The sequence below is a fragment of the Schistocerca cancellata genome, chromosome 4, assembly GCF_023864275.1.
Source record: "Schistocerca cancellata isolate TAMUIC-IGC-003103 chromosome 4, iqSchCanc2.1, whole genome shotgun sequence".
Classification (NCBI taxonomy): Eukaryota; Metazoa; Arthropoda; class Insecta; order Orthoptera; family Acrididae; genus Schistocerca; species Schistocerca cancellata.
In genome coordinates, this window is record NC_064629.1 from 864,545,977 (window position 1) to 864,573,177 (window position 27,201).

Sequence of the window (27,201 nt, forward strand, 5' to 3'; positions counted from 1 at the left end):
CAGGTAGATGACTCGCTGGTGTTGCTTTCATTAGAGAGCCTAGCTTTCATTCGTGTTTCAGTGCAGACGCTCGCCAGGTGCGTTAAACCATGCTTGCACCCAAACGCCGATCGCGTCCTTCACTATAGGTCACGTATTGCGATAAGATGCAAGAACATCTATGTCTTAAAGCTGTGCGTCAAACCAGTTTGCCCAATTTTCCTAGGACAGTGGCACATTATATGTCCTGGACAGAAAGACAGATCAGTATTTTGCCGTCGACTCGGGCTCTGAAGTAAGCACAATATCTAAGACAGCTGCTCTGTCTCGTAGCTCAGGTAGCCTTCACAGCTCTGGTTGGCGAACGACACACCACTTAGGCTTCATGGTACTACTAATTGCACAGTCGATTAAGGTTATAGACATAGCAGGTCTCAATGAACCACTGTTGGGCGCTGATTTACTGTGTCACTTTCACATTGTAAATAGACTGTTTAGGTTTTTATATTGGTAACGCCACGTAGCGCTCTGTATGAAAATCACTGGCTGTGCTGTGTGCAGTCTGTGGCTGGTTAGCATTGTTGTAATATTCGCTATTGTAGTGTTGGGCAGTAGGCTGTTAACAGCGCGTAGCGTTGCGCAGTTGGAGGTGAGCCACCAGCAGTGGTGGATGTGGGGAGAGAGATGGCGGAGTTTTGAGAGCGGATGATCTGGACGTGTGTCCATCAGAGACAGTAAATTTGTAAGACTGGATGTCATGAACTTATATATATATATATATATATATATATATATATATATATATATATATATATATATATATATATATACACTCCTGGAAATGGAAAAAAGAACACATTGACACCGGTGTGTCAGACCCACCATACTTGCTCCGGACACTGCGAGAGGGCCGTACAAGCAATGATCACACGCACGGCACAGCGGACACACCAGGAACCGCGGTGTTGGCCGTCGAATGGCGCTAGCTGCGCAGCATTTGTGCACCGCCGCCGTCAGTGTCAGCCAGTTTGCCGTGGCATACGGAGCTCCATCGCAGTCTTTAACACTGGTAGCATGCCGCGACAGCGTGGACGTGAACCGTATGTGCAGTTGACGGACTTTGAGCGAGGGCGTATAGTGGGCATGCGGGAGGCCGGGTGGACGTACCGCCGAATTGCTCAACACGTGGGGCGTGAGGTCTCCACAGTACATCGATGTTGTCGCCAGTGGTCGGCGGAAGGTGCACGTGCCCGTCGACCTGGGACCGGACCGCAGCGACGCACGGATGCACGCCAAGACCGTAGGATCCTACGCAGTGCCGTAGGGGACCGCACCGCCACTTCCCAGCAAATGAGGGACACTGTTGCTCCTGGGGTATCGGCGAGGACCACTCGCAACCGTCTCCATGAAGCTGGGCTACGGTCCCGCACACCGTTAGGCCGTCTTCCGCTCACGCCCCAACATCGTGCAGCCCGCCTCCAGTGGTGTCGCGACAGGCGTGAATGGAGGGACGAATGGAGACGTGTCGTCTTCAGCGATGAGAGTCGCTTCTGCCTTGGTGCCAATGATGGTCGTATGCGTGTTTGGCGCCGTGCAGGTGAGCGCCACAATCAGGACTGCATACGACCGAGGCACACAGGGCCAACACCCGGCATCATGGTGTGGGGAGCGATCTCCTACACTGGCCGTACACCACTGGTGATCGTCGAGGGGACACTGAATAGTGCACGGTACATCCAAACCGTCATCGAACCCATCGTTCTACCATTCCTAGACCGGCAAGGGAACTTGCTGTTCCAACAGGACAATGCACGTCCGCATGTATCCCGTGCCACCCAACGTGCTCTAGAAGGTGTAAGTCAACTACCCTGGCCAGCAAGATCTCCGGATCTGTCCCCCATTGAGCATGTTTGGCACTGGATGAAGCGTCGTCTCACGCGGTCTGCACGTCCAGCACGAACGCTGGTCCAACTGAGGCGCCAGGTGGAAATGGCATGGCAAGCCGTTCCACAGGACTACATCCAGCATCTCTACGATCGTCTCCATGGGAGAATAGCAGCCTGCATTGCTGCGAAAGGTGGATATACACTGTACTAGTGCCGACATTGTGCATGCTCTGTTGCCTGTGTCTATGTGCCTGTGGTTCTGTCAGTGTGATCATGTGATGTATCTGACCCCAGGAATGTGTCAATAAAGTTTCCCCTTCCTGGGACAATGAATTCACGGTGTTCTTATTTCAATTTCCAGGAGTGTATATATATATATATATATATATATATATATATATATATATATATATATATATATATATATATATATAAAATGACTTTTGAACACTATTAAGGTAAATACATTGTTCTTTATCAAAATCTTTCATTTGCTAACTATGCCTATCAGTAGTTAGTGCCTTCAGTAGTTAGAATCTTTTATTTAGCTGGCAGTATTGGCGCTCGCTGTATTGCAGTAGTTTGAGTAACGAAGATTTTTGTGAGGTAAGTCATTCATGAAAGGTATAGGTTAATGTTAGTCAGGGCCATTCTTTTGTAGGGATTATTGAAAGTCAGATTGCGTTGCGCGAAAGATATTGTGTGTCAGTTTAGTGTTGATCAGAATAGGTAAAGAGCGAAATGTCTGAGTACGTTCAGTTTTGCTCAGCTGTTTGAAAATCAAATAGCGTAAGAGTTTTATCAGCACAGTAATTTATAAATTTTTATAAGGGGACGTTTCAACATGTGGCACGATTTAACAAATGGAATATTTCCTCACAGCAGTAGCGATGGTTATGTACCTTATATTATTGGCAGACGACCTGCTTGTACGATTCTGACGTCCACAAATTCCTGCAGTTCACCAACAAAATAACAAAAGAATCTTTGCTAAAGAAACATCTGGCTAAGGTAGGACAGATATTCGCAAACATCAAGATTTAACGTTCATATTCAGTGAAAAAAAACTTGCTTTTAAATAAAACTTTTACCTGTAACATCTGTCAAATACCAAACGACCTCTACTTTCAAACCCCAACTCAGTGCAATTCTACAATATGTTAAGGAACTAATGTATACGACAAACAAATTGAGTGACTCTTCCATTGAAGATAAAGAATTTATTTATATAGACGGGAAACCAACTCAGACCTTGTTGGAGTTGGAAGCTGTGGACACAGGGGCTAGAATGGATATAAAACCGTTACGTAAATTTGTGGTTCCAGACATTCACAAATGTACTGGCCAGTTAGAATCGTCAGTGACTGTCCCCTTTCACGCCACCTGGAGCCTTTGAGAGGTAACTACAGAGCATTTACAGATCATTGAAAGTGATGTCAGCAAATCACCACTTTTTCCTAGTGTTACAAGTGCTTTATCTTGTGTTTCTCATTTCCCTATGCAACGTGGGATTAGGGACAATATCATTCACACAATAAACGCTTTCCCAAAACCACCTTCCTTTCATAAATCCCAGCTTCTACCACCGACAAGGTTATGTGTAACTAAAGCAGCTGTTGAAGTACTGTTAAATTCTACAATTGTACGACCATTGGACTGTACAAGGGCCTCCCCCATGCAGTTAGTGCCTACAAGAGTGGCACATACAGAATGTGTAATGATTACCAGAGGCAGAATGCCCGAATGGTACTAGCCAGATACCCAATCCAAAATATTCGAGACTTTGCCCACTCATTGGCTGATGCTTCCATACAAAGTGTAGTTATCTATGCCAACAGATTCCGACGACACCAAAGGATATCTTCAAAACTACGATCATTACTCGATGCAAACTATACGAATTCTTGTACATACAATTTAGATTAAGAAAATCCGCCCAAAGGTGGCAGTGTTTCATAAATAAGACCCTCAGTCATCTTCAATTGTGTTCTCCATCTTTAGACAATTTACTAATTTTCTCCTCTGCGCCTGAGCAGCACGAAGAACACTTGCACCTGGTCTTCAGTGCTCTGGAGAAATTTGGAATAGCAGTAAATAAGGACAAATGCCAGCTACACAAGCACGAGGTTACATTCTTGGGCCGCTCTGTGACGCAGGATGGAATCCGACCCAAGCAAGAAGCTACAGAACTCATTAAACAGACACCATGGCCGACGGCACTTCATGAACTTCCGAGATTTCTTGGAACGATAAACTTTTATAGGCATCATATTTCTCAAACTACAAAGAATCAGCTCCCTCTAACTAATGCCGTGGTGGGTAAAAATTTTTGGGGCAAGCAGCAGTAGATCTCGGAGATGCAACATGCATTTGACACTGTCAAAGACTACGTTCACAGATCCCTTACTTTGTCGTACGGTTCACCTTCCGTACAATTGTCCACAATGGCGGACGCCAGAAAAATCACAATTGGAGCCGTCCTGCCACAAACAGTAAATGGCAAACAACAACCGCTCTGGTTTTTTTCGTGGAAACTCAGGGACTCAAAACAAATATGGTCAGCTTACGATCGAGAGCTTTTGGCTCTGTATGAAGGTACTAAACATTTCCTTGAGGACACTAAGGGATGCCTGATAACTACAGTATATTCACTGACCACCGACTACTGACGCAACCCTAGTAAGAACTGCCTGACAGCCACAGTACATTTTCTTGACATGGTGCAGGAACAAAAGAAAGATCACCAGATTACACCACTCTCGATGGACGGCAACATTGGATTAACTGCGGAACCAGTGCCGATTCCTGGCTCAGACTTGCACCTATGGTGCGATACTTCACAATGTAGAGTATGTCTGCTGGTTCTATTAAAGTTCCGCAGAGCTATTTTCGATAACCTATAATTTGTCACATCTTGATATCCATTCTAGCACCAAACTGGCCATGGAGCCTTTCCTGGGCTCCGACATTAAAGTCGAATGCAGGAAGTGGACCCACACTTGCATCAACTGCCAGTGCAGCAAGACTGAAAGTACGAAATTCATAAAGGAAGACTGCAGCACGTCCACCTGGCTCCAGTGGAACTACCGCCAGAATCAAATGGTTTGTACTGTATTTCATGAGCCATATGTAGAGTGACACACTGAATGGAAGCAGTTCCACTTGTGAACATGACAGACGAAATTACTGATGTTTCTATAGACGTAGATCGCACATTTCGGCTGCTCCACATCAATAACAACTGATCCAGCTGACAGTTCAAGTCCCACATGTTCACAGAGTTATGCAAAATGTGTGGTGTCCAACTATAGCTTACCACCCTCGAGGTAATGCCCTCGTCAAACATTGGCACAGCACTCATAAACCTACTCTCATGTGCCATTGCACACAAAGGACAGAAGCCCTGCCATGGGTATTGCTTGAGGGTGTGTATTCCCTACGAAGAGGATTTGTAATCATACACAGAAATTTTGTACAGTGAATACCTCGGTCTGCCAGCTGACTCTGCTCCCAGCTGATAGTGAGCTACCAGCATTAGTAAAAATTGTGAAATAACGTACCTCCCACGCACATATACTTCCTAGTCATGCAGTGACTGTCTGTATCCAAGGCATTGAAGGATTGTGGGCATGTTATGCTAAGTGATGACATCATCTAGGTAGCCCTACAATACCTGTACTCCAGATCTCGTAAGGTGCTACAGTGTGGTGATCACTCATTCACAGTACTACTGAAAGGCAAGCCCTCGACAGTTTCCTTTGAAAGGCTGAAGCCAGATTGAGTGCTTCAGGATCAAGAGATATGAAGGATTAACTGCTTCATAAGAGGGCCTGCTATCTAACACCGACACATTACCCAGTGGATTTCGGCTCAGCTCTTCTCCTCCAGTGGGAAGGGACAATGAGCTGCCGTCAGCCTTGCTTCCCGCTCTCGCTAGTTCTGGGACCTACAGACCCTGTCTTACCTGACCGAGTGCTCATTGGAATAAGGGCACCATTGCCTCCACCATACCTACCAAAGGTACTCCATTTTGAAGGGGGAGGGTGTGCTCTGTGGCGACAAAGACCTGCAAAGGTCGATGGTACATCTGAAATCAGAGACTAAAGAACAAAGCGTGTGAATTGATACCTTTGTTTTAAGTTGTTTGTTCAGGCTGTTCGTAGTATATGGCTCAAGCTCACATGTATGTTTTGTTGCCTGACATTCATGCTAATAAAGTTGTTTAATTTCGTCACAGCAGTATGCAAGTGTTCTTGTGCCTACTTATACTGAAGCAATTTCTCCTATTTATATACATTAAAATTTTAATTTAACAAATATATTTTAAAATGTTAATCGACTATCATGATACAACATTTCACATATTAATTTTTTAACATTTATTGTATAAAACGGTTGAATACGACTACAGCTGGTCAGTGGGTAGTATGCTACACATTTAGCTCCTTGTCTGGAGAAACAGAAAGTGTGTTTCAAAAATTATAAGTATCTTTGAGAGGGTATGTTTATCATTTGTCATAAGAAATGTTTTATGGAGTGTAACAACAGTTACTCATGCAAACCTTTGCCTATGAGACTACTGTGAAAACTGCTGCCCTCATCGGGACCGTAGATTAATCTGGCCTCTCCACAGATATCTCTCCACTGTGGTTGGACCTACTGTGTGGCTATCTGTCTCATTCAGGTATGCAGCCCCACCCACCTTGGAAATGTCCGTGATAACAGAACTTAAAAAATGAAATGAAGAAACAATTGCAGAAAGTGCAAGACTGATTTCTTCACCTCAGAAAGACACAAACTAAGTCGAAATTTTTTTTGGTATATTCGAAAGTATAATGGAAGGCTGACATCAATGAAAGAATAGTATTTCAATTATGTTATATTTGGTAGAAATTAATATATGAATTATGTCCACTGCTAAAGTTTATAAGTTTCTTTTTCCGCCAAGTTTGATGGAAAACTAAAACAATTTTAAAAAATTTTGGAAGTATTAAGGACTTTGTAGACTATCGAGAAGCCAGTTAATGTGAAAAACTTAACATCACCAGAAAACAGAAAAAAATATATGACCTAATAGATACTAACCTTAAGTGCACTAGTTTTACCACAGAACGCATTACCAACCAAAATAATACCATTATATATGGGAAAGATTTCAAGAAACTGAATAATTTTATTTACAAATTGAGATTCTGGTTGATATTTCAGCTTCAGAATTTCCTGTAACAATAAGAAGTATTAGATGTTAAAACATAAAATAAACAGATTTCTTTAGGAAATTTTATTTCCAAATGATGTACATATTTCATGACAAACCTTGTGGACTATCTCTCGAATATCAGGCACTATCCTTAATTGATTATTTTGTTGAAATACATCTGATAATATATCAGAAAAAAGAGTTCTATCATGTGGAACTAATTTTGGTGCATTTAATTTTATTATTGTCTGCATTAGTAGGAGCTCCTCATTTTCATTTGGTAATTGTAATTTCAATTTTCCAGCAGCCCGTAGGACAGATTTTATTGCTCGCATACCTTGAAAAAAGTAAATCACATAATTCCATGTAAACTTTTTAAGAATGAAAAAATTACTCTAACATACTGTGTTTGGCGAAGTTATAACATAGTAGCCTAGAACTACCCAGCCTGCTGTGACTACACTTCTGTTAACATTTTCTTTCTTTCTTCATGGTCATCCAAATATGGCTATTCACATCATGTATTTGTAGTATGTGTACAAGCGTGTCTAAACTTTATTCCGCCTATTTCTCCTGTTAATTCATAGCAGAAAACTTTATTAGTTAATAATAATGAGTAATTGAAGCTATCATAATGATTCATAAGGACATACTTTGAATGAGGTATGGAATCACGTTGGGCATGTTGACTCCTACTACTAGAAGGCTAAGACTTAAACTTTACTGCAACATGTTCTAATTTTTCTGAAACTAATAAACTTAAAAGATAATTAGTACTGAAGTTTGGAAACACTCGAAAGTACTATTGGATTTTATGACTTTTGCCTGTCATATTCCCAGGCTTGATAGTAAACTTTTGCAGCTAAATTTTTTTCAAATGGAATGACACCTTTCGTTAATTAATTAAGTCATTATGTAAGAACTTGTCGAAATTAAAATAAATGAATATAAGTGAAAATATGGCTGTCATTCACATAAACTGATAACTCACAGAGCAGTAACACAAAATAGTTCTGCAACCTTTCGCACATTACTGAATGTTTATTTTGTAAACCAAATTATTACTTGAACATAGAGCTCAGTCCATTTAGTAAAATCTAACGCAGCAGTTTCTCAACCCATTATATACTTCTTTAAATACTTAAATGTTCATACGACAGTCTTTATGTGGCCAACCCTAACGAAAAATCTGCAGTTTGCATTCTGATCTTGACATGCTAACATCTGTGATAGTCTTGGCTCAGAAAGCTTAATGGTGACATCTGTTTAACAAATTTGGTACAAAAGTACCTATCTGTAGTCTCTATTCACATGCTCAGTATATGTGTGTGACTTACCAAATATAGTAAATGGAACTAGTGACTGGTATTAACGGTTATGAGTTTTTCTCTCGAGTTAATATGTGAATAATTGGTCTCTCGTTACGTGTTATGCATGTCAATGTGTTATGGTTGACAAACATAACTTATATTTATTTTTGTGAGATATCAGGATGAATTGTGTCTACTGCCTACATAATCTGAAGCCACTGCAATAACGTTATGGTAGTATCATAAATCTATTACGATTAAGTGCTGCGAATATTTTGTTGACAGCATTCTGCTGAGATGCACTGTGAAGGCGACTGCCTGTGAAAATTATTTTTTCTGACATCTACAAGTGGTCACTGTATATAGTAATAATAAATATGAGAAAAATGTTATTAATTAAACGATGTGTGATGTACATTATTGGAATATTTCCTGTAACATCAGTTTTACAGCAGTGCAAAATACATTTTTTGGTGAGACACTGAAGGCAGAACGAGGATTTGCAAGTAGGAGACCTCACAAAATGTACATTGTTATTATTTTATGTATCTGGGGAATCATCTCTGACATTGAGGTAACTAAAACGGCCTTGGAATGGCAACTGTGCTGGCACATATTACTGCTGCACTATAAATTATATTTACTATCAACTGTGGTTAATTTTAATTCTTCAGTCAGTTCCAATTTATATGAAATCTCCAGGCAATGTGTGTATTATCATGTTCAGTAATGTTGCAGTTGCATTAATGTCACATGAAAAGACCAGCTGTTTTTGTAAGACTTTTCTGCAAGATTTGGGGGACCATTCATTTACGTTACCAATGGAATAAAATTTAAATTGACACATAACATTACTATGTGCAGTCATGACAAGTTCTTTGAAAGACTACTTATTAAACAAAAAGAGGTGGCATTTAGAGACAAATTAATCGGTCAATATATGTTTACCGCAGGCCGGAGTGGCCGTGCGGTTCTAGGCGCTACAGTCTGGAACCGAGCGACCGTTACGGTCGCAGGTTCGAATCCTGCCTCGGGCATGGATGTGTGTGATGTCCTTAGGTTAGTTAGGTTTAATTAGTTCTAAGTTATAGGCGACTGATGACCTCAGAAGTTAAGTCGCATAGTGCTCAGAGCCATTTGAGCCAATATATGTTTGCCAGTCATCTTTTTTCAAAATGGTTCAAATGGCTCTGAGCACTATGGGACTTAACTTCCAAGGTCATCAGTCCCCTAGAACTTAGAACTACTTAAACCTAACTAACCTAAGGACATCACACACATCCATGCCCGAGGCAGGATTCGAACCTGCTACCGTAGCGGCCGCGCGGTTCCAGACTGTAGCGCCTTTAACCGCTTGGCCACCACGGCCGGCAGTCATCTTCTTTAACTAACTTAAATTCTAACCTGAGTCTAATTATGTGGAGACAAAACTTTAAACGAAAAGCTACAGATAAATTTAGTGTCACCCTCATTAACATGTTTCATGCTCTCACAGTTCATGAATGACACAACAAAGATAATTATAGTGCCTTCATCAAAAAGTGATCATGTGCTTCAAGTCCAGTGAGAGAATTTTATGTTACATTTTTAAACAATATGGATTTTAGGATCAGCTCTAACAAATAATAAAATTAAAAAGTTCAGAATGCAACAAAACTACAGATCTACAGAAGACTTTCCCAAAATACATGATTATTTGGGCTTATTGCAAAATCAGTTACTGGGTAGAAGTGTATATAGTAAACAATGCTGATATAAAATTCTGTAATTTATTTACTTCCCCTTAAACTGCATTTTGTGACTGCATTTCCAAAATCATCGACATCAGTAGCAATGTTCAACAATAATTAATGGTTAACTGTATGTATTAGAACATTCTAGTATATCTTCAAATATCTCATTTCCACAAGAAGGACTGTTGAGAGCTGAGATTCACATTTTTATCAGAGTTAGAAAAATATTGATAGGAGGGTACTGATCAGTGAAAAAATCAAATGACAAAGGTAACATATAACGAAACGAATTTAATTTCTGTGAATCACCAAATGCCAGATTTCTGCATGTATAGCCATCTTTAGATGTGTAGAGAGGAAAATCGTATATAAGTTCTGAAGTGTTACAATGCGATATAATTTGAATATACTGAGAAGTACCAAAATATCCATTTGTCTTACAAGATAAAACTCTTCGAAAGTATAAATTGTCTCTATGAACTGTTTTGTCGCTGCAAAACATGTAGGCATAGTAGACACAGGCCTATTTAAGTAGTGACAGGTGGCATGGTGGTAGAAATTCTACATGTCACCATTTCTGAAAGGATGATGATGATGATGATGATGGAAGTAGGTTGCTTAACAGCATAGTAATCAGCATGGTTGTCCCCACAGCCGGAGTTGCTTCAGTTCATGGAAGTCTACCTAGTACTTATAAAATACTGCCATCATGATGTACTACACAATTACACCCAAAAACGATTAATAAAAAAACATACTGTCCAGGCAATCTATCCATCTAGAACACACTGATCTCTCATACCCAGCACTTTAGAGATTAGGCCCAACTATTCACAAAATTAAAAAATTCATGTTACACTGGTGTCAGCATTGGCAAAGATAGTTAGCAGATCTCCAGAAAAACTGAGGGCTACCCAAATGTTAGTAAATAAAACACTCATAACCAGAACATGTTGATCCAAAGGTGGCACACAAGAAACTTCACAGAGTTGTGGACTCTCCCACCAGAGGAGGAAACTGTGCATTAGTGGGCAATGTCCTGTAGGCAGTCTGGTGAGCTGCACTTCCTTACATTAACGTGGTTGGGAGCCCGAAATTAGTGGTTGGGAGCTCCAATGTTAGGCGCGTTTTGTAATCCCTTAGGGACGTAGCTGCCAAGGAGGGAAAGAAAGCCAGTGTACCGTCCATGAAGGACGCCATGAAGAGCACAGGTTGGTTCAAATGGCTCTGAGCACTATGGGACTCAACTGCTGTGGTCATAAGTCCCCTAGAACTTAGAACTACTTAAACCTATCTAACCTAAGGACATCACACACATCCATGCCCGAGGCGTTCATGTCGGTACCAATAATGTGAGTGAGTCTCTTTGGATAGGAAGAGATTGTCTCTGGTTTCGAGCGGCTATCTGAAGTGGCAAATTCTGCTAGTCTTGCTTGTGAGATGAAAGCGGAGCTAACCAGTTGCAGCATAGTCGACAGAACGGATTGCAGACCTCTGGTACACAAGCCGACTGGAGGGTCTGAATCAGAGTCTCTCATGGTTCTGCGACCGTGTAGAATGCAGATTCATCAACTTGTGCCACAGGCTGGTGGGGTTTTGGGTTCTGTTAAATAGGTCAGGAGTCCATTATACGGAAGACTGGCTACGCGGGTAGCGAGGGCTGTGTGGCGTGGACTGGGCGTTTTTTTAGGTTAGAGGATCTCGGGGAAACACAAAAAGGGCTTCATTTTCAAAGGGTGATGATCGAACACAGGTAAAATGTAGATCTAAGAACTGTCTGTATAAGAGTTGTAAATTGTCGTAGTTGTGTTAGGGAAGTACCAGAGCTCCAAGCGGTTATAGAAAGCACGGATGCTCAAATCGCTACAGGCACTGAAAGCTGCCTAAAGCCGGAGATAAGTGCAGCCGAAATTTTCGCGATGGACCTAACGGTATTCAGAAAGTATAGGCTAAATACAGTTGGCGGCGGCGTGTTTGTTGCTGTTAGAAATAATTTATCTTGTAGCGAAGCTGATTTAGGTAGCTTCTGTGTGTTACTATGGGTCGAGGTCATTCTTCGCAACCGGAATAAAATAATAATTGGATCCTTTTACCGACGTCCCAACTCAGATGAGGTAATTGCTCAAAGGTTCAAAGAAAACTTGATTCTAATTTCATACACGTATCCGGCTCATACAATTATAGTCGGTGGTGACTTAATTTACCCTCGATAGGTTGGCGAAAGTACCTGTTTCAATGCGGAGGAACGCATAAAACATCGCCCGAAATTTTGCTAAACGCATTCTCTGAAAATTATTTCGAGCAATTAGGTCACGAGCTCACTCGAATAATAAAGGGTTCTGAAAGCACGCTTGACCACTTACCAACAAATAATACTGAGCTAATAACAAGCATCAAAACGGGTACAGGGATTGGTGAACACAGGGTTGTCGTAGCGAGACTGAATATCACAACTCCACAATCCACCAAAAATAAACGAAAAATGTATCTACTCAGGAAAGGAGATAAAAATTCACTTGACGCGTTCCTGTTGGACAGTCTCCACTCCTTCGAAATTAACAACTTAAGTGTAAACCAGATGTGGGCTGAATTGAAAAAAAAAAATAGTATCGATAGCAATTGAGAGATTTATAACAAAGAAATTTACAAACGGTGGAGGTGATTCCTCAAGGTACACAAAATAAGTCAGAACAATGTTACAGAAACAACGAAAAAAGCATGCCAATTTAAACCACCGCAATATACCAGCGATTGGCGATAATTTACAGAAACTCGAAGTTTAGCACGGACTTCAATGCGAGATGCTAATAACAGTTTCCACTACGAAACTTTGTTTCGAAGCCTAACAGAAAATCCATAGAGATTCTGGTAAAGTATGCTAGGGTCAAGACACAATCAATGCATTCTCTGCGTGACAGCAATGGAAATACTATCGATTACAGTGCTGCTAAGGCGGAATTACTCAACAGAGGCCTTATGAAATTGCTTCACCAGAGAAGACGAAGTAAATATTCCAGAACTCGAATCAGGAACAGCTGCCAACAGAAGTAACTAAGAAGTAGATCTTCTCGGAGTAGTGAAGCAGCTTAAATCACTTAATAAATACAAGTCTTCCAGTTCTAACTTTATATCAAGTAGATTCCTTCCAGAGTATGCTGATCGAATAGCTCCATAATTAACAATTATATACAACAGCTCGCTCGACGAAAGATTCGTATCCAAAGACTGGAAAGTGGCACAGGTCACACAAATATTCAAGCAAGGCAATAGGAATAATCCACTAAATTTCATTAACGTTGATATGGGATAGTATTTTGGAATAAATATTTTATTCGAATATTAAGAATTACCTCGAAGAGAACCGTGTATTGACACGTATCCAATATGGATTTAGGAAACATCATTCTCGTGAAATACAACTATCTTTTTATTAACACGAAGTGTTGAATGCCATTGACAAGGGATTTCAAATAGATTCCGTATTTTTAGCATTTCAGAAGGCTTTTGAGATCGTACCTCACAAGCGGCCTGTAATCAAATTGCGTGATTATGGAATATTGTCTCAGTTATGCGGCTGGATTCCTTGTTTACTGTGAAAGAGGTCGCAGATCTTAGTATTGATGGAATGTCATCAACTAAAACGGAAATTGTTTCTAACGTTCCCCAAGATGGTGTTATAGGCCCTATGCTGTTCATTATCTATATAAACGATTTAGAAGACAGAGCATCCGTCTTAGGTTGTTTTGAAGATGATGCAGTCGTTTATCGTCCAGTAAACTCAACAGAAGATCAAAACTAATTGTAAAACGATTTAGATAAATCTGTATTCTGGGAAAAGTGGTAATTGTACCTAAATAATGGAATCCTCATGAGTGCTAAAAGGAATCCTTTAAACTTCGGTTACACGATAAATCAATCAAATCTAAATTCCATAAATTCAACTAAATATCTAGGAATTACTTTACTATCAACTTAAATTGAGAAGAACACATAGAAAATATTGTGGGGAAGGCGAACAAAAGACTGCGTATTACTGATAGAACACTTAGAGGATGCAATAGATCTACTAAAGAGAGTGCCTATACTATGCGTGTTCATCCTCTTTTTGAGTACTGCTGCGTGGTGTGGGATCCTTACCAAACAGGATTAACGGAGTGCATCATGAAAGTTCTGAGACGGTTAGCACGTTTTGTATCGCCGAGAAATAGGGGTGAGAGTTTCACGGACAGGACATTATTAAAACAATCGTTTTTCTCGTTGCAGCGGGCTCTTTGTACGAAATTTCAGTCACCAACTTTCACCTCCGAATGCGAAAATATTTTATTGACTCCGACCTGCATTGGGAGAAACGATCAGCATAACAATATAAGGGAAATCAGAGTTCGCACGGAAAGATGTAAGTGTTCGTTTTTTCCGTACGCTGTTCGGGAATGGAACTATAGAAAATTAGTGTGAATGCAGTTCGATGAGCCCTCTGCCTGGCACTTAAGTGTGAATTGCAGAGTAGCCATGTGGATGTAGATAAGTGGCATTAAGGCCTCCATGTCTGCGTGGTCGTTTTGAGTGACCACACTTTTAGTTCGCCGTTTGTAACCATTCGGTTTCCGACTGACGCACGATACACCTGCCAGACAATGAGATGACGGCGTGGAAGGGGCGGCACATCGACGTCCGGCACACTTCTTTGGCAGCTTTGTCCGGTCTGGCATTTCCCTGTGTCCTAATGTATCTAGGTACCCAGCAAAATACTATCTCCTTGCATTGGTGTTGCATCCGCTGCAAGGGGTCGTGGATGATCTGAATCAGTTGATGTTTCGGTTACATGTTGTGAGCCACTTCCGATTCGACAATCGGAGCAAACATGAAACATCGTACTGGATGGCCTTTGAATCCACTATAGTGCCGTCATAGTGCTATATAACTCTGCATCACAATTTCTAAAGTGTTCCGGAAAGTGTACTTGGAAAACTCTGTCAAGAAAATCAGCTGAACAACCACCTGCATTATGTTGCTGAGAGCTATCCATACACATATAAAGGTAAAGAAAATCGATTTGTAAAAACGTAACCTGGGGTAAAATTTTCTTGTGTTGCGTCAAGCTTAAAATCACTCTGGGTCTCTGAAGACGCCAAGGTGGCATTCTGTTCCATCCCTGGCTGTGCGTTCCGGAGGTCTCTTATATCCATATCCGTGACACAGTTGGTAGCACATATAACAAATGGCTTGGTTGTATGCGGCCAGTTTCTGAACAGTTACTCAGAGTTGGGGGTGACCTGCGACACTAAATGCTAATATATGAGACAATACTACGATTTTCCGTGCATGTCGAGCCAGAAAGAGGCACCGTCGAATCCGCAGCTGTGGTTCACCAGCCCCTGCAGGCAAATTCTGAACTGGTCTTGTCCGTTAAGCTCCAGCTAATAGCTGATTGCCCTCATGGTCGTCAAGACCTAACATCTTGATATAGGAAATAGTGCTGTTCCATAAACCATGCTATCATAATCCAATCGTGATCTAACAGATGCCCTATAAGACTGCAGCAGGCAGGACCCATCAGCTCTCCACGCGTTCCTGCTGAGGCATTTACAGTTGTTCAATTATTTGATGCTCTTTTTTCGCAGGTCTTTCAGGTACGAGAACCAGGTTGTTTTTGAGTCAAATACGAGGGGCATTCAAGTAATGCAACACATTCTTTTCTGAAAGCATGTTGATTTTATTCAGGATTCCATTACACCATATTACTCCCCATTGTTTGGGCTACAAAACCCTGTTTTTAGACATAATCTCCGTTCAATGTGACGGCCTTCCACCACCTTACTGGGATGGCCTGTATGGCCGCATGGTACCACTCTACTGGTCGACTTCGGAGTAAACGTCTTGCTGCCGCAATAACATCCCCATCATTCACTGTGAGAACTATCAACAGAGACCTTCAGCTGAGCAGCAAAGGGTTTGATTGTGACCCGTCGATCACCTCGAATGAGAGTGTCTGCACGTTCCCACATTGCAGTAATCACACCTTTGTGTGGCTGGTCAGCACGCGACCTTGATGCGAGATGGCAGGAGCCTCACCCAACGACTTACCGTGATTTTGTTCACCGCTAGGTCTCTGTAGATCTTCTGCAATCGCCTATGAATATCAGCGACTTTGGTTTTCTACCAAAAGAAGCTCAGTGACACCTCTCTGTTTGGGATGCACCTCCGTTACAGATGCTAGTTTGATGGCTACACACATAACGAGCGAGGTGGCGCAGTAGTTAGCACACTGGACTCGCATTCATGAGGACGAAGGTTCAAACCAGTGTCCAGCCATCGAGTTTTCGTTTTTCCGTGATCTTCCTAAATCGCTCCAGGCAAATGCCGGGATGGTTCCTTTCAAAGAGCACAGCCTACTTCCTTCCCCATTCTTGACACAATCCGAGCTTGTGCTCTGTCTCTAATGACCTCGGTGTCGATGGCACGTTAAACTCAATCTTCCTTTATTCCTTTTTTGAAGGCTAGATATAGTGCTGCCACCTTTCAGAACTTCGTGAAAGTATAGGACTAAAGCGGGAATATTACACGATGGCCCACAACAAATTCCCAACAAATTCCTCATTATTTCAATCGAAATTGGCTGAGAAAAGAAATATGTTGCATTACTTATAGAACGTCCCTCGTAGTAGGCCCCGAAAGTTCTATTGCCCTTACAATTTAAAATATTCCCTGATCATGAGCTCTGGCTGATTATAACTTCGACAAACGTGGTTAAAATTGACACAAAAAGTCATCTCTGGTGATAATATAAGACCAGTTTTATTGGCCCAAGCTTCCAGCCTCCTGATAGTCAGCTGGAGTTGCCTCGTTGTTGGTGTAAGATCTGATGAAAAATGGAAGATTGCAAAGTCATACACAAAGAGCATTTAACAGGGTTCCCGACTGCAGAAGAGATGCCACTGACAGCGACCTTAAGCAATGTGACGCTGACTACAATCCGCCAGGGGAACCCATTCTCCTGCATAAAGTGGTCAGACAAGATATCGCCAATGCGGTATCGAAAGCACCTGTCCTTGGGGAAAGATTGAATAACAAACATCAGACGCCCACCTAGTTTCAGTTCATTAATGTGGGAAAGCATGCTGTACGTCCAAGTGGTGTCGTACACTTTTTTAATGCCAAAAAACACACCGACGAAATGGGTTTGGCGTAAGAAGCGACCCCTGTGTCACTATCTCCAATAACATTAAGTTATCAAGTGCGGAACGGTAGCGCCTGAAACCAAACCGCACTGGCAGTGGCACAGGTGACCTCGAGGGTTTGAGGGGACCATGCACTCGAGAGTCCAACCCACACAGCTGATAAGGCTCAAAATGGTTCAAATGGCTCTGAGCACTATGGGACTTAACATCTGAGGTCATCAGTCCCCTATAACTTATAACTATTTAAACCTAAGCAACCTAAGGACATCACACACATCCATGCCCGAGGCAGGATTCGAACCTGCGACCGTAGTGGTCGCGCGGTTCCATACTGTAGCGTCGAGAACTGCTTGGCCACTCCTGCCGACCTCAGGGACGTACAATTTGGTTCCGAAGCAATGGGACACGCGAAGTAATACTGACCGTACGACTTATCTTATAGGATTTTGAGAAAGCTTTTGACAATGTTGACTGGAATACGCTCTTTAAATTCCTGAAGGTAGCGGGAGTAGATCACAGAGAGTAAAAGGCTATTTACATCTTGTAAATAAACCAGATAGCTGTTATTAGAATTGAAGGGCATGAAAACGAAGAAGTGGTTGAGAAGGGAGGGAGACAGAGCTGTAGCCTGTCCCCAATGTTATTCAATCCCTGACCTGAGAAAGTCGTAAAGGAAGCCAAAGAAATACCTGGAGAAGAAATTAAAGTTAAGGGAAAAGAAATAAATACATTGAGGTTTGTCGATGACATCGTAATTCCGTCAGGGACAGCAAATGACTTGGAAGAGCAGTTGAACATTTTGGACATGGGCTTGACAGGAGAATATAAGACGAACAACAACGAAAGCGAAACAAGGCTAAAGGAATGTAGTCGAATTAAGTCAGGCGATGCCTAAGGAATTACTCGCAGATACGGAAGTGAGACACTAAAAGCAGCAGGTGAGTTTTTCTATTTGGGCAGTAAGGCAACTGATGATGAACGAAATAGAGAGGATATAAAACGTAGACTGGCAAAGGCAAGAAAAGCGTTTCCGAAGAAGAGATATTTGTTAACATTGATTATAAACTGAAGTGGTAGGAAGTATTTTCTGAAGGCATTTGTTGGAGTGTAGCCTAGAATGGAAGTGAAACGTAAACGATAAGTGATTCAGACATGAAGAGAAATGTAGTGATAAAGAAAATGCTCAAGATTAGATGGGTAGACAGCGTAACGGTTGAGGAGGTACTGAATAGAAGTGGAGAGAAAAGAGATTTGTGGCATAACTTAATTAAAAGAAGGGATCGGTTCATGTAATACATTCTGTGACATCAAGTTATCGTTAGCTTAGCACTGGAGGGAAGTATGGGAGACCAAGAGACGAGTACAGTAAGCTGGTTCAAATGGATGTGGGTTGCAGTAGTTACTCGGAGATGAAGAGGCTTGCACACATTAGAGTAGCGTGGAGATCTGCATCACACCAGTCTCAGGATTGACGATAAAAACAACAACATGTAATTTGACTTTTGTCTGGGAACAAAGCAAATAAAACAAACAATACCGTCGGTCCTGCTCCTGTGCTTCCGATTTCAATATGTATAGTGTAGAATTATTTGAATTTTTTCGAACAGTTGTCGCATGTCTTCTCCATAAAAAGAGTTCCATTCACACACAGGATTTTCTCCATTTCCTCACGACGGAACACCAGGATTCTTTTGTCAAGAACACACCTATCACCAGTTTTCAAAATTATTGCCTTCAGCTAGTTTCAGAATTTCGTTACTCAGTTGAATCTCCGAACTAGCATCATGGTCCTGGGGGTTCCCAATAGCTTCTCTTCTTGCTTTACACAATGCAGCCTTGCGGTTCTCATAATTTAACCTTTTTGCTACGAAAGCTAAACCATAATCTTGCAAATCTGCAAATTCCTCTTAAAAACTTGGAAAACAGGAAGTGTTTTTTCTGCGTGGAATCTTTTTCTGCAGTTATGCATTCATTTCTTAATCTGTACACATGCTTCGTAAGGTGGGCAAGAAGGTTCCTGTTCAGTCATGATTCTGCCATTTACAATTTTTAAACAGCCTCGGCACTTACAATGTTAAGAATTACTCAAGACCAGCTCGTGAACTCACTAAATTTTCTGCGTTTCGGTGGTGATGACCATACTTGAAAACACACGGTGTTGTAATTATTTACGTTACTCATAGCGTATAGAACTCTAGTCGATGAGGGCACTGCCTGACTGACGGTGACAATACATCTGCTGCTGTTGAGCGACTGGCGTAAATAAGCAGTGGAAGAGGCTCTGGTCGGAAAACCCACAGCCCAGTACTGGTTGGCAGAAAGTCACACGGTACCTGCAGCACGTACAAAATGGTTGGAAACACCTCACTCGATAAGCACTTGTAGTCCCCACAACTGGTAGATTATCTCGAATAAGATTTCAGGAACGCCTTAGCTTAAATAATCGCCGATCTGTATTAACAGCATACTTACGCGAAGAGGGGCATATCATCACATGCCCTTCAGAACTTTTGAAAATACTTCATAAGAAATAAAGAAGCCATATTTTGAAAATATTAGATGAAGTAGAAAGTCTTAGATGTGAAAAAGAAAATGCACAATTCATGTTGAATAATCAGTTAGTATTAAAGCACCACTGTATTCTGGTTGATTTTGATTGGTTGTAAGATTAGGTATTAGTACATAATAAATTATTGTTTTATTCTCTCTTCATGAGTATATGACGTCACGCTGTCGATATGGATAACTTCCGTTCCGCCAGCCAGGCAGTCTCTGTCGTTATTCCGAGTTGCTTTTACTTTGACCAACACCGGGTTGCCCTGCCGTCACACCGACCACCTCGTCAATTTAAAATAGTAATTTGCATAGCGCCGCGATTAATCATGTTAACAATGAATATTTTTTCGCTGATCCGGCTCCTTTAAAAACTTTTAGCGTCCTCTCACTATAAAATATTTTTCTTCTCTGTTTGTAGATGCAGGCATATTTTAAAACTCGGCGTTGTAACTGCAAGTTTCGTTTATCAGCATATTTTGTACCTTTTGCTCGCTATAGTATTGACAATATTCACTCAATAGTAAATTTTGAGTAAGAGCAATGGGTATGCCTATCATCTTGCACCGTTGTCAATAAATTTCAGACATTTCTTTATTAATTTTAATATCCACAAAATGTGGTAACTCTGTACTTTACTTTTTACCACGTAGGTTGCACCTGTTGATGCGGCTTTTGGCTGCGAAGTGGTTGTGGTTTCAATGAAAAAAAATTTTACCAGCGGTTAGCGGAATTCTTCCTAACATCATACAGTAGAGCTGTATGTCCTCAGGGAAAGGAACAGCTGTAGTTTCCCCTTGAATTCAGCCGTTCACAGTACCTGTACTGCAAGACCATGTTGGTTGATGTTGCAAGACCAGATCAGTCAATCATGCAACCTGCTACTCCATTGTGGTTGTATCTACCGAACAGCTATCGATATTGTTGAGGCACACAAACCACCCCACCTCAGCAATGTCTGTGGTTCCCGCGGTAGGCAAAATACATATTAAAATCTTTTTTCTGGATTGAAAAATGAGATGCCTAGGTGGTCGCCAATAACTACAATACTAAAGTCAGCAATGGCTACAACTAAAGTTGTGAAAATTATGTTTCGTGAAACATTCCCTTCCGATTGTAATGGTCACTTCAGAAATGTGTGCAAGAAAGAACAAAAAGTCAGCTAAATGGCGGAATACAGGGATAGAAGAAATCCGGTTGTTTTGCTCTTGAGGCACATCTTCCACCAAACAGTGTTGATTAAAAATGGATGATAATCACGGAGGAAATGCCCATTGCAGAAAAGGTAATGTCATGTGCAACGGATGTAAAATCCTAGTATACCAACCGAAATGTGGAATATTGTTAACCAATGGCATAGGACCATGAATGCTGTCAAAGAATGGCGTAGGAAGCTAAACTTCTAAAAAAATCAAAAATATCTGGAAGTATACCTTAGGAAGCAGCAAATGCTATATTTGAAACTGAAGAATAGATTACATTCTCCTGCCTCTTAAAAGAAGAGTAAGATGCATAGATCTTGACAAGAAATTAAAAGACGTTATTAGAAAATATAAATACTAGGGACATTTAAAAAGATATTAAAATCTCTGGCTTTCTTACAACAAACTTAGTGAGAAACTGAAATTCATAAAATAAGACAAGAAGTGTAATACACTCCTGGAAATTGAAATAAGAACACCGTGAATTCATTGTCCCAGGAAGGGGAAACTTTATTGACACATTCCTGGGGTCAGATACATCACATGATCACACTAACAGAACCACAGGCACATAGACACAGGCAACAGAGCATGCACAATGTCGGCACTAGTACAGTGTATATCCACCTTTCGCAGCAATGCAGGCTGCTATTCTCCCATGGAGACGATCGTAGAGATGCTGGATGTAGTCCTGTGGAACGGCTTGCCATGCCATTTCCACCTGGCGCCTCAGTTGGACCAGCGTTCGTGCTGGACGTGCAGACCGCGTGAGACGACGCTTCATCCAGTGCCAAACATGCTCAATGGGGGACAGATCCGGAGATCTTGCTGGCCAGGGTAGTTGACTTACACCTTCTAGAGCACGTTGGGTGGCACGGGATACATGCGGACGTGCATTGTCCTGTTGGAACAGCAAGTTCCCTTGCCGGTCTAGGAATGGTAGAACGATGGGTTCGATGACGGTTTGGATGTACCGTGCACTATTCAGTGTCCCCTCGACGATCACCAGTGGTGTACGGCCAGTGTAGGAGATCGCTCCCCACACCATGATGCCGGGTGTTGGCCCTGTGTGCCTCGGTCGTATGCAGTCCTGATTGTGGCGCTCACCTGCACGGCGCCAAACACGCATACGACCATCATTGGCACCAAGGCAGAAGCGACTCTCATCGCTGAAGACGACACGTCTCCATTCGTCCCTCCATTCACACCTGTCGCGACACCACTGGAGGCGGGCTGCACGATGTTGGGGCGTGAGCGGAAGACGGCCTAACGGTGTGCGGGACCGTAGCCCAGCTTCATGGAGCCGGTTGCGAATGGTCCTCGCCGATACCCCAGGGGCAACAGTGTCCCTAATTTGCTGGGAAGTGGCGGTGCGGTCCCCTACGGCACTGCGTAGGATCCTACTGTCTTGGCGTGCATCCGTGCGTCGCTGCGGTCCGGTCCCAGGTCGACGGGCACGTGCACCTTCCGCCGACCACTGGCGACAACATCGATGTACTGTGGAGACCTGACGCCCCACGTGTTGAGCAATTCGGCGGTACGTCCACCCGGCCTCCCGCATGCCCACTATACGCCCTCGCTCAACGTTCGTCAACTGCACATACGGTTCACGTCCACGCTGTCGCGGCATGCTACCAGTGTTAAAGACTGCGATGGAGCTCCGTATGCCACGGCAAACTAGCTGACACTGACGGCGGCGGTGCACAAATGCTGCGCAGCTAGCGCCATTCGACGGCCAACACCGCGGTTCCTGGTGTGTCCGCTGTGCCGTGCGTGGGATCATTGCTTGTACAGCCCTCTCGCAGTGTCCGGAGCAAGTATGGTGGGTCTGACACACCGGAGTCAATGTGTTCTTTTTTCCATTTCCAGGAGTGTAGTTTGGTGCAGTAAAGTTATAGAACAAAATGTACTATGTGCACAGCCAGTTATAAGCCTGGATAAATTGTGAAGGGATTCTGTTATTCAAAAACAATATGCAGAGCCTCAGCACTGTTGCGGTCGGAAAACCCACTGCTAAAATATTTGTGGTGGGAAACACTGTGTTGACGTCACTGGTCGCAAAGTCCACAGTTGGAAACACGAAAGCACTGTGGGACACTTCATCAGGCCCCCGCAGTCAAGCCTGTCTATGTTGAACAACCCTGCCAGTAGCTACGATCCCTCTGGCATTGCGCTCTGCGTCATTGAGGTGCACAAACCCTTCTACCTGACACCGAGGGTTCTTACAATAAGGCGATGTTACCTGGGTAGGTTCTGAAAGGAGTCTAATACATATTTTCTAGCAAACTGATATTAAATTAACATTTATTGAATATAATTGCAAATGCAATACGTATAAATTTCTTTTAATCGTTGAAACTTCCGGAAATAGAGTAGGAGAGAAAATAATACAACTATGATCTTGTAAAACAGAAGAACTGATACCATAATTGTTTGTAAGTGTAAACACATCGTTATACCAACTGCGACTAAGAAAATTAGAAACTGATGCAAGCGTCCACTTTCTAGAAATTACAGGTAACAAATACAAAGTTTGTATTATGACTAGATGTTTCTCTGAGTCCTAAATTCCAGGAACCTTCTGTTGCTATTGTTGAACAGGTTGGGCTCTGTAAGAAGAATGTGAGTTACCACTGTATGCTGGCAGTATTGCTTAGGAGACTGGAATAAGAGCGAAACTGCATATTGAGAGGTACCAGACGTCCATTGACATATATCTGTGGCAAACCTCAGGAAAGACGGTGATAATGGATTTCATATATATAATTGCTGAAGTGAAATTTGTTAATCCAGCAGAGATATTAACCATCTAAATTTACATGATCATTCTGCAATTAACACTTAAGAGCTTGGTCAAAGTTTCATAGAACCCCTTTCAGAATATTTCTCGACCATTCCCTTCTCGAATAGCACGTGGGAAAAATGAACTTCAAAATTATCCGTATGAGCTCTGATTCGGAGGAGAAAGTTGGTGACTGAAATTGCCTGAAAAGATCTCGTTGCAATGAAAAACACCTTTGTTTTAATGACTGCCACCACAATTCGTATATCATATCCGTGATAATGTCTCATCTATTCTGTAATTATACAACGACTCTGCTTTCAGAGTAAAAGGAACCGTTACTGTTACATTGATGGCATATACAAAAATACAACGAAAGTAAGAGCAGAAAAACTTTGTGGTCCTAGCTTACGAACCAGCAAGATTCAGCTATGAAAAATCACGACGTTAGGAAAGTTGTGATAACATATGGTGATAGACGTATTTGAAAAACTAATTTTTCAGATAATCTCTTTATTTAAGTTAATAAGAATGAGCAAGCTGCCCCAGCTTTGCACGGATAGGACTACGTGTCTACGGCTGGACGACTTGTCTACCATAGAGGTAATAGATTACACACAAAAAACTTCATTGTGAATCAGTCTGTTCATTAGTGTGTCAAATTCCACACAATATTTTTTTCCAGATTAGTCTTCACATACAGACAGAAAAACGTCACAGGAGACTTTAATTTGAATATGTACAGACTCATCAAAAATTATGCCTGACCTCAAGAAGAAAAAACGGTTTAGGAACTTTTTGTTCTGAAAGAAAAGAAATATATACAGATCGCTAAGATTTCGTAATCCCAAAACTAGATATCCAGGAAAATACTACATAAATAAAACGAACCTCATCATCCTGTAAATAATAACACAGAATTCCATAATTTCAAAGTTAACAAAGAGCATAAAAAGAAATTTAAAAAATCCTGAGACCTCCTGACGAATTATACTATGTAGAATATCTGTAAATTTGCACTGGAGAAAAATGCATGAACTATCAGAAGGAGAATTAGTGTCAGTAAACATCATGGGTTCATAAGCAACAGCACTTTACAGTTCATAAACAACAATTTGTTGACATATAAAAAAGGACTACAGAGAAAATAATAAAACTTATGGACATTAAGTGATGATAGCTTTCAATTATTTCTTAAGTAATAGACTCAACAATGAAAAAGAGATGTGAGGAACACCAGAAAGTTGGGTGCCATCCATCTTCTGGAAGAGAATTTTTGACATCCAAAGGTCGGGAGAAATGTACATAATACTTTAAATGGTTATAGCTTAAACATTTTTTCAGAATATTCAACACACCTAAAAAATTAGGAGAAATAGAAACATGTATGAGAGAGCACATGAACTTTTTGTGACAGATTATGTGACAGGAAACTGAATAAATGCTAAGAATTTATAGGTTTATGTAGGTTTTGCAGTCATGTGCGATGAAGGGGATTGTACAGGAGAGATTAGCATGGCAAACTGCCTTAAAGCAGTCTTTGGGCTTAAGAACACAACAAAAAGAGGCTGGGACATTTTTGAAGATATAAAATTCAGGGTGGTGCAGGAGAATATATGTACATAACAAAATGAGGGGTAGCACACAATGGACAACGATAAACAGGAAAGAAATGGTTTTTGAAGAGACTGGGCCTCTACACATCACTTATTTCACAGATAAATAGCTTTTATCATTGCTTTTCACTCAAATTACCAGGGGAATCACACATGGGATAATGGTTGGATTTATAAATATTAACAAATTCAACAACACCTATCATATAAAAATAAATTTCAAATGTGAACAAAATTTAAGATTTAATGTTAGGAGTGAATAGCCCACTGAAGTATAGTAGCCATCAATATGCTAATAGAGTATGTAATTACTAACTTATTTTTAGTAGGAAATAAATACAGCACTAGTGCACCACTCTCATCAAATGCATCAAATATTAGAATAAAATAATAGATACTTAAAAAATGTATCTAAATTTATGGAAAATAAAACTAATAAACTTATTTAATTAAGGCTCTATATCTTAAAATCTGTCTAACACATGTAAATGAGATAATTATATAGCAGATAAAAATGTTTAATTACTCTTACCATAATCATAATGGTTCTGAGAAGACAGGAGTTCAGAACATAACCTATATGTAGTCACAATTTTCTCTGAAAGCATTCTAGCAGCCAAAAAGCCATGGGAGTACAGACATATTTCAGTCACCAATACTCTGTCTGGTAAAGTCATTGCGATAGTACGAAACAGTATCTGAAAGTAGTAACATATGCCATGTTTGTGTTACAATGAAAACAATTTAATGAAAATGTTTTATATTTAATCAAATATTTATGAATTACATGTTGAAAATTTTATGTTATACACTACACATATGTTAATATAATTGCTCTATATAATAAACAGAACGGTTATATGACTGGTTAGTTATATGCACATTCCATAATACAGGTCAATATAACATTATTTGTACAGCTAGCACACCAAACCTTAATATACACTCCTGGAAATTGAAATAACAACACCGTGAATTCATTGTCCCAGGAAGGGGAAACTTTATTGACACATTCCTGGGGTCAGATACATCACATGATCACACTGACAGAACCACAGGCACATAGACACAGGCAACAGAGCATGCACAATGTCGGCACTAGTACAGTGTATATCCACCTTTCGCAGCAATGCAGGCTGCTATTCTCCCATGGAGACGATCGTAGAGATGCTGGATGTAGTCCTGTGGAACGGCTTGCCATGCCATTTCCACCTGGCGCCTCAGTTGGACCAACGTTCGTGCTGGACGTGCAGACCGCGTGAGACGACGCTTCATCCAGTCCCAAACATGCTCAATGGGGGACAGATCCGGAGATCTTGCTGGCCAGGGTAGTTGACTTACACCTTCTAGAGCACGTTGGGTGGCACGGGATACATGCGGACGTGCATTGTCCTGTTGGAACAGCAAGTTCCCTTGCCGGTCTAGGAATGGTAGAACGATGGGTTCGATGACGGTTTGGATGTACCGTGCACTATTCAGTGTCCCCTCGACGATCACCAGTGGTGTACGGCCAGTGTAGGAGATCACTCCCCACACCATGATGCCGGGTGTTGGCCCTGTGTGCCTCGGTCGTATGCAGTCCTGATTGTGGCGCTCACCTGCACGGCGCCAAACACGCATACGACCATCATTGGCACCAAGGCAGAAGCGACTCTCATCGCTGAAGACGACACGTCTCCATTCGTCCCTCCATTCACGCCTGTCGCGACACCACTGGAGGCGGGCTGCACGATGTTGGGGCGTGAGCGGAAGACGGCCTAAC

The 27,201-nt window shown here is 41.6% G+C and overlaps 1 protein-coding gene across 1 annotated transcript in view; it reads right to left on the minus strand.

Moving 5' to 3' along the window:
* LOC126184477 (dynein axonemal heavy chain 7-like) overlaps nucleotides 1–27,201 on the minus strand; it is a 1,143,184-nt gene that overhangs the window by 823,977 nt on the left and 292,006 nt on the right. Inside the window, exons 17-19 of the mRNA XM_049926869.1 lie at nucleotides 25,972–26,137; nucleotides 7,182–7,402; nucleotides 6,951–7,085 (exon numbers count right to left, since the gene is read on the minus strand). Of these exons, the coding sequence (XP_049782826.1) occupies nucleotides 6,951–7,085; nucleotides 7,182–7,402; nucleotides 25,972–26,137 (522 nt within the window). The remainder of the gene's footprint in view (nucleotides 1–6,950; nucleotides 7,086–7,181; nucleotides 7,403–25,971; nucleotides 26,138–27,201) is intronic.